This window comes from Pangasianodon hypophthalmus, chromosome 5, assembly GCF_027358585.1.
Source record: "Pangasianodon hypophthalmus isolate fPanHyp1 chromosome 5, fPanHyp1.pri, whole genome shotgun sequence".
NCBI classification, from domain to species: Eukaryota; Metazoa; Chordata; class Actinopteri; order Siluriformes; family Pangasiidae; genus Pangasianodon; species Pangasianodon hypophthalmus.
In genome coordinates, this window is record NC_069714.1 from 17,661,582 (window position 1) to 17,675,871 (window position 14,290).

Below are 14,290 nucleotides of genomic sequence, written 5' to 3' on the forward strand. Positions count from 1 at the left end.
GTTATGTGAAACTCACTCATAATGGCAGTCTAAGGGTAGTTGTACTAAAATATATGATGAAATGATGCAACTCAAAACTACAACTGCTGCACTCTGACACTCTGATGATGAGACAGACAGAGATGATCTTACGAGAGCTTTTCTTTTTTTAGGCTTGTCCAGCTTTCAATATAGAGCAATATAGCAAAAAATAAAACCGTATTTACTTGAGTAGTCTTTTTTTTTCTTAAAGGATGATTGCATAATTGATTATTGACTGTAACAACAGCTACCCTTAAATGTTCATTATAAGTGAATATGCGGTAAAGAGCTTTTCAATTATTTTCTCAGTTTAGAGAACTGTGTAGAAATTCTTGTCCAAGGTAATCACACATACTCTACTGAAGGAGTAAATAGAAATTAGATTGTGTAGAAATGTGTTCTTCTAGACTGCATTTTCTAACGAACTCAGCTCATTTCTGTCAGTGAATTTTGTCTTGGCCAATCTCAACATCTCAAATCAACATCTAATGGAGTAAGGTTCATGGTTACAATTTACAGGTAAACTGTTTACTATATATCCTGCAGCATTTTTCCTCTGAGACTCAAATGAGATAGGTTGGGTGAAAGATGAGTGAGCAAGTCCAGTTTGGGCATGTCTATATTTAGTACTAAACACAGCTACTGATCTAATGCAGACCAAGCCATGTGCTTAGTATTCAGTGGTCTGGCCTGACATTTATTGGACATGCTGAAATATGATAGAGATCTTTTTTCTTCCTTCGCTCACTGTTTTTCCATTTGTCTATGTGTTTCTTAATCCCTATTTTACATCACATTGTCTATGTGTTTCTTAATCCCTTTCTATCTCTCTGCAGATCCAGCGTTGGATGACTTTGTGCTTATGCACTGTGTATTTATTCCCAATAAGCAACTGTGTCCACTCCTCATGGCCCAATATCCTTTGCTTCTGTAACTTTTACCATATTTTACCCTTTCCTTAATATAGCTTTTTATCTCTTTCTCCTGCTCTCTCCCTCTTTTCCATTAGGCCTAAGTGCTCTTGTACATTTTAGGCTCTGTATTTTATAACTTGTCTTTTTCAACACCATAGTCACAAATTCTGTAGCACAAATTGGAACATGCTTTTCGTTTAAACAATGCAATGTATGGTATCAAGATACTTCTGGAAGTTTTTCAGCAGCTGTATTGTAAATTGTGTCCTTAACCTCAGTGAACCTACCAGGCGCAGGCGTCTCAGGGCAGTGATCAGGAGAGGCTGGACTATGCTCTGAACAACAAGCGCAGAGTCATTCGTCTGGTGCTGCAGTGGGCTGCCATTAACACCCCCCACCTGCAGGAGGAGGAGAGCTCTCTGGCCTTCCTCCAGGTCTCCTTCAGTACATAAACACCAAGAGCAATGTTTCAGTTCACATTCCAGTCACAAATCAGAATAAAGGATTCTACATCAGTTTCAGTAAATGCTAGGTCTATATTACACTTGAGTGCACCGTTTAGATTTTCAGGGTTTCATTTTCATTCATCATTGGCTTGAAATATATTATGATGATGACATTCTATTTGCTGCTGTTTTTTTCATAGAAATGTAGCTTGAATAAACATACAGTTGAGTGCAAAAGTTTGCATGCCCTTACTTCAATATGATGAAATCAACAAGACATCACATCATCAAATTTTACTTCATTATCAGAAGTATAAAAAAAATGTAAGGATTATGACTGGAACAATCAAATTTATATTTCTGATTGAGATAAAATGTGGGCTTTTATTCCACTTGTGACTAATGGCTTTTTAATGTCTTATGCTATTTGTTTCGGATATTTGAGAGTCTCTCAGGCACTCTTTTTTTCCCCAGTTAATTTTTTTCCACTCTCTGTAAGTGCTCTTACCTATGTTCCTTTCATTTCTGAATTATGGTTTTCAATGTTGATAATGACTTCCCTACAATTCTATCTTTTTTTAACACCCTTCTTTAGGTTAGAAAAGCCAATTTTTCTTTTTAAGGCCTTGTAAAAGCTGTTTTTTTCTGATTGCATTGACATAACTGGACTGCTCTTGGCAAACTCCTTGAGAGTTTGTGCCTAGATGAACTTATATGACTTAAAGAAAACATTCTGACAGTTTTAGTTCATTCAAAAAAAAAATGAACTAGAGCAAGTCAAAAGAGATACAAACTTTTGAGCTAACAAATATAAATGCTGTTTTATATCCAACTGCTGTAATCTTAACACAATTAAGTGAACAGAAAATTCCAAATAGACCACCCAGATACCAAATGCAAACTTTTACACACAGTTGTAGATCTAAGCAGGTTTGTGTGTGGACTATCTTTGCATGAAAGATATAAGCAGGTTTGTGTGTGGACTATCTTTGCATGAAAGATATAAGCAGGTTTGTGTGTGGACTATCTTTGCATGAAACTGAGTTTGCTTTGTTGTTTGTGATGCAGGATTTTTACATGTCAGTATCTGAAGATGCTAAACTTATTCCCGCACTCAAAGATCAGCTCCCTGAGCTGGAATCTGTCCTCAAACAGAAGTGAGACATTCTTCTTCTTCTAGTTGCCATTAGTCAGGTTTTAAAATGTTTTTAAAAGGCCATGATGAAAGCTATTAATTCAGTACTCACCATGAAGAATCCATTCATTTTTATTTTCAGTTCCGATGATGCGAATCCCTCTCAGAAAAAGGTGAGGAAAAAATAGTATATCTGTGAAAGTACAGAGTGTTTTACATTGTTACATGCTGTTCTACAGTAGTGTATGTCTGCAGTAGTTTATATTTAATCCCTCTGCTCTCAGCATAAAGTGCTCCTTCGCCAGTTCAGCATGGGAGATGAGAAACTGCAAAAACGGCAGCCAATCAAAAGCACAGATGAGAGTAAGTATCCCTGACACTGAGTCTTATTTCAAACTTACATGACAGCCGGCCTTTGTAATATGGTTTGCTCTGTCTTATATAGAAACACTTTTCATTTCAAAATTTGTAAAATGTATGAATTTAGTGAAGGCAGTTGGTAATGTTGTGTATATGCAGTATGTTTGATCATTAAAGGAAAAAATGTGTTTATTTTTCTAGATTAATGGTTTCACTGTACTCACTAAGAAGTGATTATGGCCTTATGTAGCTTTTATGTATTGTTTTAATGTCCATATTACTACAATGAATTAAGTTTCTAAAGGATTTCTATTTAAAAGTTTAACATAAACCTGTAATTATTTAGCTATTTACTTTTAGTTTAAATTCTGCCCTTAATTTAAAAGTAAAGACTTTGACAAGGGCCAAATTGTGACGGCTAGACGACTGGGTCAGAGCATCTCCAAAACAGCAGGTCTCGTGGTGTGTTCCTGGTATGCAGGGGTTAGTACCTACCAAAAGTGGTCCAAGGAAGGACAACCGGTGAACCGGCGACAGGGTCATGGGCACCCAAGGCTCACTGATGCACGTGGGGAGCGAAGGCCAGCCCATCTGTTCCGATCCAGTTTTTTTATGTTGAAAAAGTTTAATTGCCTGATTTTTGAAGGCATATTTGCTTTATAGCGTTTCTTTACATGTGCCTTAGACATTTGCACAGTACTGTACATCTTAGCCAGAAGAAATCATATTTTAACTGACACTAAAATACTAAAATTCACTGAGGTTAAGGACACAATACAGCTGCTGAAAAACTTCCAGAAGTTTCCTGATACCATACAATGCAATCTTTAAATGAAAAGAATGTTCCAGTTTGTGCTACAGAATTTGCGACTACGGTATTGAAAAGCTGACAGTCAAGGAAAAACGAAACCTTAATATCTGGCCAGCCAGTTAGTTAAGTTCAGTTAAATTCAACAAATGTATTGAAATCCCATTTCTATGATTTCAATCCATACAATAACATATAAATTGCATTGTAGCATTCCCACATTGTTGGTGCAATTGAAAGAAGCAGGGCTATCCCGCGTAGTAAATCCCACTTTAACCCCTGGATGGCAGAGTCAGTGATGTTGGAAGTGTTAAACAGCTGATGATAATTAAGAGTGCTAAACCAAAATCATTGGCTCCTCATCAACCTAATATATTCAGAACATTAGGCTCTTTCTTGTGCATGCATTTTAACCACTTCTGTGTTTTTTGTACTTGCAGTTCTGTTTAAGGTGTACTGTAGCGACCACACTTACACCACCATCCGAGTGCCTGTGTCTGCCTCTGTCAGAGAGGTTGTGTCTGCAGTATCAGATAAACTGGGCTCACAAGACGACCTTCTCCTGGTTCACCTTAGCTCAGCTGGTGGTGAGAACATACACACCCATGTTTAATCTATGCACAGTCTACTTCTTTTGCTATTAATCATTAAGACTATGGATTCTCTTGTGAAAAAAAATGTTTATTTAAACTTGGTAAGTGCTTCATTATACCACTTTAATTTTCAAGTGTATTTGATGAATGGCTATGTTAATGTTCTCTAAGTGTATGACCTCTGGCTGCTTGCCACATGAATGCTTTATTCTCAGCAGCGCATCACTGTCGCTGCATTGTATAAAATTCTGCGCACCACTGTGGCTTCTGGAGTGGAGACAGGCTTTTCCATTATGACCTAATGCTGACCTTCATAACCACAACACATGCACACAACACATGCACACAAATCTGCAAATTTACTAGGGTTTACCATGGTACAATTACATTATTTTCGTTGTAGAGTTTCTGATGCAGATGGTGAAGCCACTATGTGGCGCGTGTGTGCTGTCTACACCTGGTTGCTACACAGATGTATTACAGCATAACTGACACGTTTAGAGGTTTGTGATGATAAAGAGGAGAGTGAGGGCTCAGGGTTATTATAGAATAGCAACCACTCTGTTATGACAACCAGGCAGGCGAACACACACTCCTCGGCCCCGCGTCAGGAAAAGTGTGTGAGTGCTCCAAAACAATAATAACACACTATATTTAGACTCGAAACCATGACCAGGGATTTTTGGCACCACTGATAATGTAGTCACTGATTAGACTTGGGGCTGTGTGAAATCTGGTGAGCCTTTTTTAAAGTTTTGATCAATTGGTATACATAGCAACATGCCAGATTGTGGTAATCTTGCATTTGGTTGAACATATACCTGAAAATGTCATGTACAAAACAATTTTTCCCTAATGACGTAATGTTCAAGCAAACAAAAGCAGTGTTATAATCAGAATATCAGGATGCTCCCTCATAATACACAGAATAATATGAATATACTGTTTAACCTGTTAATCTTGTGAAAAGGAACATTGTTACTATTATTATTATTATTATTATTATTATTATTATTATTATTATTATTATTATTTAACAAGATTTTTTTTTCCAGATAAAGTGGTGCTGAAGCCCAATGAAGTATCCATCTTCTCCTCCCTCAGTATTAATGGTCGTCTGTTTGTCTGCTCCAGGGAACAGATTAACTCTTTGGTAAATGAAAGCCAGCCAAACACCCAGACCCCCCTCCACACACACACACACACACACACACATATATATATATATAATATATATATAGTCGCTAAAAGAAAGGGCACAAAAATGATGCGCTAATTTTCTGATGTTGACAAAAAGAGAGTCTTCACCATTCTTATTCCAGCTTAAAATGCTAAATATCCCATTATGCATTGGGTTTTCTGGTATTTTACTCTAAGTGCGTTAACTGCCCAATTGTTCACAGTACAATCCTATTCAATAATAAAAATAGTATTTTGCTTTAAAATAAATGCTGTAAATTTACAGGAGTTTTTTAAGGAAATGCATGAAGTGAAACCAAGTTTAGCAATATACTGTAAATATAACTTTCCTATTTGTGAAATCCTTTAGAGAAAACACATCAGACACTTCAAAAACAAGTATTCATGGTCTAAAGATGTCTATGAAGCAACAGCTTTTGCGGGTGTACAGGTGTACAAGCTTATTGTTATGTTTCATGAGGTATGTAGGCCCTGAGTGATTATTATGCTTTACTGTGAGTGCAGACTCCACTACCAGAGCAAGAGGGACCGTCTGCTGGCTCCATGTCCACCCTTGAGCTAATGAGCTCCAAAGAGGTGGCCTACCAGATGACCCTTTATGAATGGGAACTCTTCAACTGTGTGCATGAGGTAAACATGCACACATTTACATTTATTCATTTGGAAGATGCTTTTAGCGTGACTTGCAAAATAGAAACAAGCATTGAACTATGACAAAAAACACATTTGATGCAAATTCTACAGCTGTTTCCACAACTATATACCGTACAATTCAGGATATAAAAGGAAAGAAACAAAATGTTACAAAATAAATGACTATAAATAACATTGGCACATAGTAAGGCATAACACAAGAGAGTGCTAAAGGATCATATTAACAATAGGTCACAGACCACCAAAGTAGTGAGATGATACTTCAAGAGACTGTGCAAGATGAACAGATGTAGCTCGTTCTGCCACTGGAAAACCACAAATATACAGCGTTTGAAGTGAGACATGCAATGAAGGCAACACCTCACAGCAGGTATTAGCAGACTATAATGAACCAGATAGAGTTTAGGGTCAAACTTGTGACAATGTCTCACTCACACACACACACATCAGCATGAAAGCACAAAGATTTGATACCTGAAATGGTGAGACTGGGTTTCCTTCAGCAGAACTGATAAAATTCATTCTGCTCTCTTTCAGCACGAGTTGATTTACCACACGTTTGGCCGGCAGCACTTTAAAAAGGCGACGGCAAATCTAGATCTCTTTCTACGCCGGTTCAATGAGATCCAGCTGTGGGTGGTGACAGAGGTGTGCCTCTGCTCCACCCTTAGCAAACGTGTCCAGCTGCTCAAGAAATTCATCAAGATTGCTGCCCAGTGAGACTCAGCCTCGTATTTATTTACTTTTTATTTAGGACAATCTTTCATGATTCAAGAGAGTTAAAAAGACTCTAGGGCTTCATGATAATGAGTAGAATGCTAATTACTGTGCACAGGATTGAAATCACAGGAATTTATCACAATTACTCAGTTTAGAACTAAAATGGTTTATAAGTTATGTTTATAAATTATTTCGATCTTAACAGAGCTTATGCACTGTTTAATTATTTATATATATATATATATATATATATATATATATATATATGTGTGTGTGTGTGTGTGTGTGTGTGTGTGTGTGTGTGTACACCGATCAGCCATAACATTAAAACCACCTGCTTAATATTGTGTAGGTTCCCATTATGCCACCAAAACAGCTCTGACCCTTCAAGGCGTGGACTCCACAAGACCTCTGAAGTTGTGCTGTGGTATCTGGCACCAAGACGTTAGCAGCAGATCCTTTAAGTCCTGTAAGTTGCGAGGTGGGGCCTCCATGGATTGGCCTTGTTTGTCCAGCACATCCCACAGATGTTCAATCAGATTGAGATCTGGGGAATTTGGAGGCCACGTCAACACCTTGAACTCTTTGTCATGTTCCTCAAACCATTCCTTAATAGCACCCAGGGCCCTGCTATTAAGGAATACTGTTGCCATGAAGGGGTGTACTTGGTCTGCAACAATGTTTAGGTAGGTGGTATGTGTCAGAGTAACATCCACATAATGCCAGGACCCAAATTTCCCAGCAGAACATTGCCCAGAACATCACACTGCCTTCACTGGTTTGTCTTCTTCATATAGTGCATCCTGGTGCCATCCCATCCACAGGTAAATGACACACACGCACCCGTCCATGTGATGTAAATGAAAAAGTGATTCATCAGACAAGGCCACCTTCATCCACTGCTCCATGTTCCAGTTCTGATGCTCATGTTCCCATTGTAGGCACTTTCGGTGGTGGACAGGGGTCAGCATGGACACTCTAACCAGTCAAAGGCTGCATAGCCCCATAGGCAGCAAGCTGCGATGCACTGTGTTCTGACACCTTTCTATCGTAGCCAGCATTAATTTTTTCAGCAATTTATGCTACAGTAGCTCTTCTGTGGGATTGGATCAGACCGGCTAGTCTTCACTCCCCACATGCATCAGTGAGCCTTGGGCGCCCGGGACCCTGTCGCTGGTTCACCAGTTGTCCTTTCTTGGACCACTTTTAGTAAGTATTAACACCGCATACCGGGAACACCCCACAAGACCTGCCTTTTTGGGGATGCTCTGACCTAGTCTTCTATACACACACGGACCAACCATAGCAATAAAACCACGATGGCACATGTCAAAAGGTGGGATATATTAAGCGGCAACTGAACAATCAGTTCTTGAAGTTGATGTGTTGGAAGTAGGAAAAATGGGCAAGCATAAGGATCTGAAGTAACACTGACAAGGGCTATTTGTGATGGCTAGATGACTGGGTCAGAGCATCTCCAAAATGGCAGGTCTTGTGGTGTGTTCCTGTTATGCAGTGGTTAGTACCTACCAAAATTTGTCGAAGGAAGGACAACCGGTGAACCGGCGACAGGGTCATGGGCACCCAAGGCCCATGCACGTGCATGTGATGCACGTGGGGAGCGAAGGCTAGCTGTGTGTCCATGCTGACCTCTGTCCACTGCCGAAAGCACCTACAATGCCTACAATGGGCATGTGAGCATCAGAGCTTGATCGTGGAGCAATAGAAGAAGGTGGCCTGGTCTGATGAATCACATTTTCTTTTACATCATTACAGCTGGGTGCGTGTGCATCACTTACCTGGGGAAGAGATGGCACCAGGATGCACTATGGAAAGAAGGCAAGCCAGCAGATTCAGTGTGATGTTCTGGACAATGTCTTGCTGGGAAACCTTGGGTCCTGGCATTCATGTGGATTTTACTTTGACACATACCACCTGCTTAAACATTGCTGCAGACCAAGTACACCCATTTATGGCAACTGTATTAAATAATGGAAGTGGCCTCTTTGAGTAAGATAACATGCTCTCCCACACTGAAAAAATTGTTCAGGAATGGTTTGAGGAACATGACAAAGGGTTCAAGGTGTTGACTCGGCCTCCAAATTCCCCAGATCGAGCAACTGTGAGACCTTGCAACTTACAGGGCTTAAACGATCTGCTGCTAACTTCTTGGTGCCAGATACCACAGCACACCTTCAGAGGTCTTGTGGAGTCCATGCCTCGATGGGTCACCACTGTTTTGGCGGTATTGTGTACACAATATTGCCAGGTGGTTTTAATATTATGGCTGATTGGTATATATATATATATATATATATATATATATATATATATATATATATATATATATATATATATATATGTGTGTGTGTGTGTGTGTGTGTGTGTGTACTAAATGTATATAAATGTACTGTGCAAAAGTCTTAGGCACCCTATATTTTTTTTAGTATAAACTTTGTTATAGATTTGTGTCTTATGACTTCTACATTATCGAGTCAGTAGAAAAACATTTAGATGTCCAAATGTTAGTTTTCCAGCACAAAATTAAATGTGACAGAATAGTGTTTGTATGGCAGTAAAGAAAGCAGAATATTATGTAAGAGACACTTTTCAGACAAAATACATAATGAAGGCTGCTGGGTTTTGCTGCAAAAATAAGAAGCAAGTGTGACAGTCAAAGTCTCCAGAAGAGCTGTGGCTGCTTCTGCAAGATGCTCAATAAAACTTACAGCAACAGGCTGTCACAACAAATATTGACTGTCTTTCTTTTATTACTGTTTACTGCTCTTTGTATTATTTTTTTTAATGTAGAAATATTTAATTTCATTATTTTTGAAGGCATCATTGCTCTACAACATTTCTTTGCATGTGCCTAAGACTGTTGCACAGTACTATATATATATATATATAAAATTAAGTGCATAAGCTCTTAGAATCACGTATATATCCAAATAATTTATAAACCATTTTATATATTATAGATAGTTAAAATAATGTTTATGTTTCTCTATCTTATTCTTTCTTAGCTGTAAAGAGTTTAGGAATCTGAACTCGTTCTTTGCTATTATTATGGGATTAAGTAATCCAGCAGTCAGCCGACTAAGTCAGACATGGGAGGTAAGATTTTTCATTATCATCATCATACACTGGGGTCAGATTTGAACTTTCTCAGAACAGTATGTAATAGCAGTGCATTAATTTTTTGTGTGTGTGCAATGCACATGTAAGAACTCATACACATACCTAAATCAGTAACACTATAAGCATCTGCTATTCAAGAAAAAAAGTTAAAATATTTTACCCTTTGCTCCTTATAGAAACTACCCAGCAAGTTTAAGAAGGTTTATGCAGAGTATGAAAACTTGATGGTAAGCTAAAGTCTTACATGATTTAAAGTAAATATGGCAAGAGTAGTAAGCGAATTGCATCTCGCAATCATATCGTCCGACTTTCTCTTGCCTTCTGTGAATGTTTCAGGACCCCTCTAGGAACCACAGAGCATACCGCCTCACTGTGGCTAAGCTGGACCCTCCCATCATCCCCTTCATGCCTTTACTGATTAAAGGTGAGTGCAAATTAGGACTGTCCTAACTGCTTTTAACACTCAATTTCAGTTTATCAAAAATCTGCAGTAAGCAAACCACTCACAGAGCAGATTATAATAGAGACAGGGTTATAACAAAACATACATTGGGTTATAACTGAGGATACCATGAGCATAGATAAAATGCATAAAAAAGCATTATAAATCTGATTGTTTTATAATTTATGATTTTTATATTCCTGTCAGATATGACATTTACTCATGAGGGCAACAAGACTTTTGTTGACAGTTTGGTGAACTTTGAGAAAATGGTGAGTATATTTTAGTTAATCTGTAAAGAATTATGTCTAAGAACATTTAACCCTTTAAACTCCTAGGACCCATGAGCCATTCCTTACTCTTCTAACTATGTATCTTTTCTATATCCTTCCCTGTAGTTACTACAATATCCATAGTAGTTACTGAATGATATATATTAATATGAATAACTGGATAATAAGTAGAAATTTTCATAATATATTACATTTAAATGTATCTGTGTTAGATTTTTACAATGTTTATATACTTTTCAGCGAATGATTGCCAACACAGTCCGGATAATAAGATACTGCAGAAGTCAGCCCTTCAGTAAGTCCACAGCATGAAGAAAATCTATTTCTGGTTCAGATGATTATTCAGCAGGTTATGTGCAGTAGACTTGTCAGCCTGAAAAAGTCAGTTGTGTGATTTTTTTTCTTGCTTACAGGTGCTGTGCTTTGTAGTTTGGGTTAGTAGGTTGTGGTTAGGCAAATGTGTCCGTAATTCTGAAACCCTCGTTCTTTTTTTCCACCAATTTGTGAATCAGTTAACATTATTATTAGTATATAATATTAGTATTATGACAGCAAGTAGGGCCTTTTAAATTATATATCTATATAATATTATTATAATTATGATTATTTATAATTATATATAATTATAATGGCGAATGGCATTTGTGATTTTAACCAGTTAGCAGTTAAATTATAACATGAATATGAACAACCCACACCCAAAATTACTTGCACTCTGATTCGCTTGTATCATTTTATCATGTTTATAGACCATGAAGCTCCTCAAGCTACCAAGAACCACCAGGATGTTCGGCTCTATGTGCGACAAATCAGTGTGATTGACAACCAACGTACTCTGTCCCAACTTTCTCACAAGCTGGAGCCCCGACGCCCCTGAGCCCTGCTCATCAAAGAACTACCCATGCTGCTTCACTCCTTCCAGTGAATAAGCTAGCTTTATACACTCACTGCCCACTTTACTAGGAAAAGCTGTGCACCTGCTCATTCACAATTATCCAATCAGCCAGTCATGTGGCAGCAGACAATGCATAAAACCATACAGATGAACGTTATGCATTGCACTGCTGCCACATGAGTGGTTAGATTGCATGACTGAACAAGTGCACTATTATTCCTTTTAAAGCGGCCAGTGAGTATATATGACAAGCCTACAGAGCTCTTCCTTCCATGATCAGCGGAAACCGCAAGCATACCCACACTGAAATTATATGTGCCATTTGTAGGACGCCGTTTTCATTTTAATGCATAAGGAATTATCCGAGACAATCTTTTGCAGTTTTTTGTACCTTTATGTACATAGTATATTTTTCTGACATGCTGAGGTGTTGTCCTATAATTGTTTTCGGATTCATCAAAAATGTTAGAAGACTGGACTGTCTACTAAAACCTAAAAGGTTTTAAGGAGGAATCTGGAGCAATTATCTGTTTATTACTTGTACTGTTCTGTTTGGTGGAGTGTCAGTGAGCTTGTTGAATTGCAGATGATCTCGTGATGAACGTTGCACAAGGTGTGTTCTATTATTTTTGCACACAAGTTGTTTTGAATGATTGGGGTTTGTTGATGTTGTGCATCTGATGTAATATTAAGTGTTACTTCATTTGCACCTCAGCATGAAATTAGTTCAGCATTAAACTGAGGGACCCCAAACATATTTTAGAAGTCTGTGTGTAAGCTCTGTTCAAACTTTTAACTGTTATATGTGGACTGCACTGTGTAAATAATTGGAGTGTTTACTGAGGGATGTATGCATTTTGTAAATATTTGAAGTCTATTAAAAGAAGGCCTATTCGCCGATCTGAATAGTCTCAGTCATTTATGTTCTGTGCATTGACAGAAAAATTGTTCCTTGGCATGTATATTAAACCAACCTGTCTAATGTGGTGTAGGTCCCCCTTGTGCTGCCAAAACAGCTCTGCCCCATCAAAGCATGGACTCTACAAGACCTCTGAAGGTGTGCTGTGGTATCTGGCACCAAGATGTTAGCAGCAGATCCTTTAAGTCCTGTAAGTTGCGAGTTGGGGCCTCCATGGATCGGACTTGTTTGTCCAGCACATCCCACAGACGCTCAATCGGATTGAGATCTGGGGAATTTGGAGGCCACGTCAACACCTTGAACTCTTTGTCATGTTCCTCAAACCATTCCTGAACATTTTTTGCAGTGTGGCAGGGAGCATTATCCTGCTGAAAGAGGCTGCTGCCATTAGGGAATACATTGCCATGAAGGGGTGTACTTGGTCTGCAACAATGTTTAAGCAGGTGGTACGTGTCAAAGTAACATCCACATGAATGCCAGGACCCAAGGTTTCCCAGCAGTACATTGTCCAGAGCATCACACTGCCTTCACTGGTTTGCCTTCTTCCCATAGTGCATCCTGGTGCCATCTCTTCTCCAGGTATGTGATACACACGCACCGTCCATATGATGTAAAGGAAAACATGATTCCTCAGACCAGGCCACCTTTTTCTATTGCTCCATGGTCCAGTTCAATGCTCATGTTCCCACTGTAGGCACTTTCGGTGGTAGAGAGGTGTCAGCATGGGCACTTTAACCAGTCAAAGGCTGCATAGCCCCATAGGCAGCAAGCTGCAATGCACTGTGTTCTGACACCTTTGTATCATAGCCAGCATTAACCTTTTCAGCAGTTTGTGCTACAGTAGCTCTTCTGTGGGATCGGACCAGACGGACTAGCCTTCGCTCGCCACATGCATTAATGAGCCTTGGGCGCCCATGACCCTGTCGCTGGTTCACCAGTTGTCCTTCCTTGGACCACTTTTGATAGGTACTAACCACTGCATACTGGGAACACCCCACAAGACCTTTTTGGAGATGCTCTGACCCAGTCATCTAGCCATCACAAGGAACTGACTGTTCACTTGGTGTCTAATATATCCTACCCCTTGTCAGATAATCAGTGTCTAATATATCCTACCCCTTGAAATAATCAGGTTTATTCACTTCACCTGTCAGTGGTTTTAATGTTATGGCTGATCTGTGCATATATCTTTTAGATAGATATATTTTCAGTTGTCACTTTATTCGGTTGTACGACTGTATGTACGGTGTATTCGGTACACTTTATTGGGTGTATGACATCTGATTGTTGCTATGGGACATTTCGGATGGTGGCTCATTCTCAGCACAGCAGTGACACTGATATGGTAGTGATATGTTAGTGTGTATAGGATTTGACCTGACTGGCCACTTGTAACACCTTGTAGAGATTGTAGACTAACAAGAAGTTACAGACTGTTTTACAGACATATTTTACTATGCACAGTTTGTGTTAATTGATTTCTATCACATTTATCAGTATGAGTTTCTGACCAAGGAAATGATGTTGATTGGATAGTTTTGGATGATGGACTATTGTCAACTCAGCAACAACAGTGAAGCGTTTAAAAGAATCCCAGAAACATTGCTGTACATGATACATAGTGGTATTTGCATATCAGGAACATGCAAATACCACTACCATGTCAGTGTCAATGCTGACATTAGTCTTGTGATGGTTCCTTTCCTCTGATGGAGGGAATATAGGAGGGTGACACACTGTATCAAGAGA

At 38.8% G+C, this 14,290-nt stretch overlaps 1 protein-coding gene across 9 annotated transcripts in view; it reads left to right on the forward strand.

The window, feature by feature from the left end:
• rapgef4a (Rap guanine nucleotide exchange factor 4a) overlaps positions 1-12,528 on the forward strand; it is a 44,273-nt gene extending 31,745 nt beyond the window's left edge. For 7 of the 9 annotated variants that reach the window (XM_026912506.3, XM_026912507.3, XM_026912508.3 and 4 more), the window contains 15 exons: positions 858-936; positions 1,219-1,369; positions 2,450-2,538; positions 2,659-2,689; positions 2,801-2,879; positions 4,125-4,271; positions 5,333-5,430; positions 5,982-6,107; positions 6,669-6,847; positions 9,878-9,968; positions 10,169-10,219; positions 10,329-10,416; positions 10,642-10,706; positions 10,968-11,022; positions 11,477-12,528. In XM_026912506.3, the coding sequence (XP_026768307.1) occupies positions 858-936; positions 1,219-1,369; positions 2,450-2,538; positions 2,659-2,689; positions 2,801-2,879; positions 4,125-4,271; positions 5,333-5,430; positions 5,982-6,107; positions 6,669-6,847; positions 9,878-9,968; positions 10,169-10,219; positions 10,329-10,416; positions 10,642-10,706; positions 10,968-11,022; positions 11,477-11,604 (1,457 nt within the window). In that variant the 3' untranslated portion in view covers positions 11,605-12,528. Of the gene's footprint in view, positions 1-857; positions 937-1,213; positions 1,370-2,449; positions 2,539-2,658; positions 2,690-2,800; positions 2,880-4,124; positions 4,272-4,680; positions 4,781-5,332; positions 5,431-5,981; positions 6,108-6,668; positions 6,848-9,877; positions 9,969-10,168; positions 10,220-10,328; positions 10,417-10,641; positions 10,707-10,967; positions 11,023-11,476 lie in introns of those variants that run through there. The other 2 variants (XM_053234372.1, XR_008301799.1) reach the window with 2 other exon arrangements.
• The last annotated feature ends 1,762 nt before the right edge of the window (positions 12,529-14,290 follow it).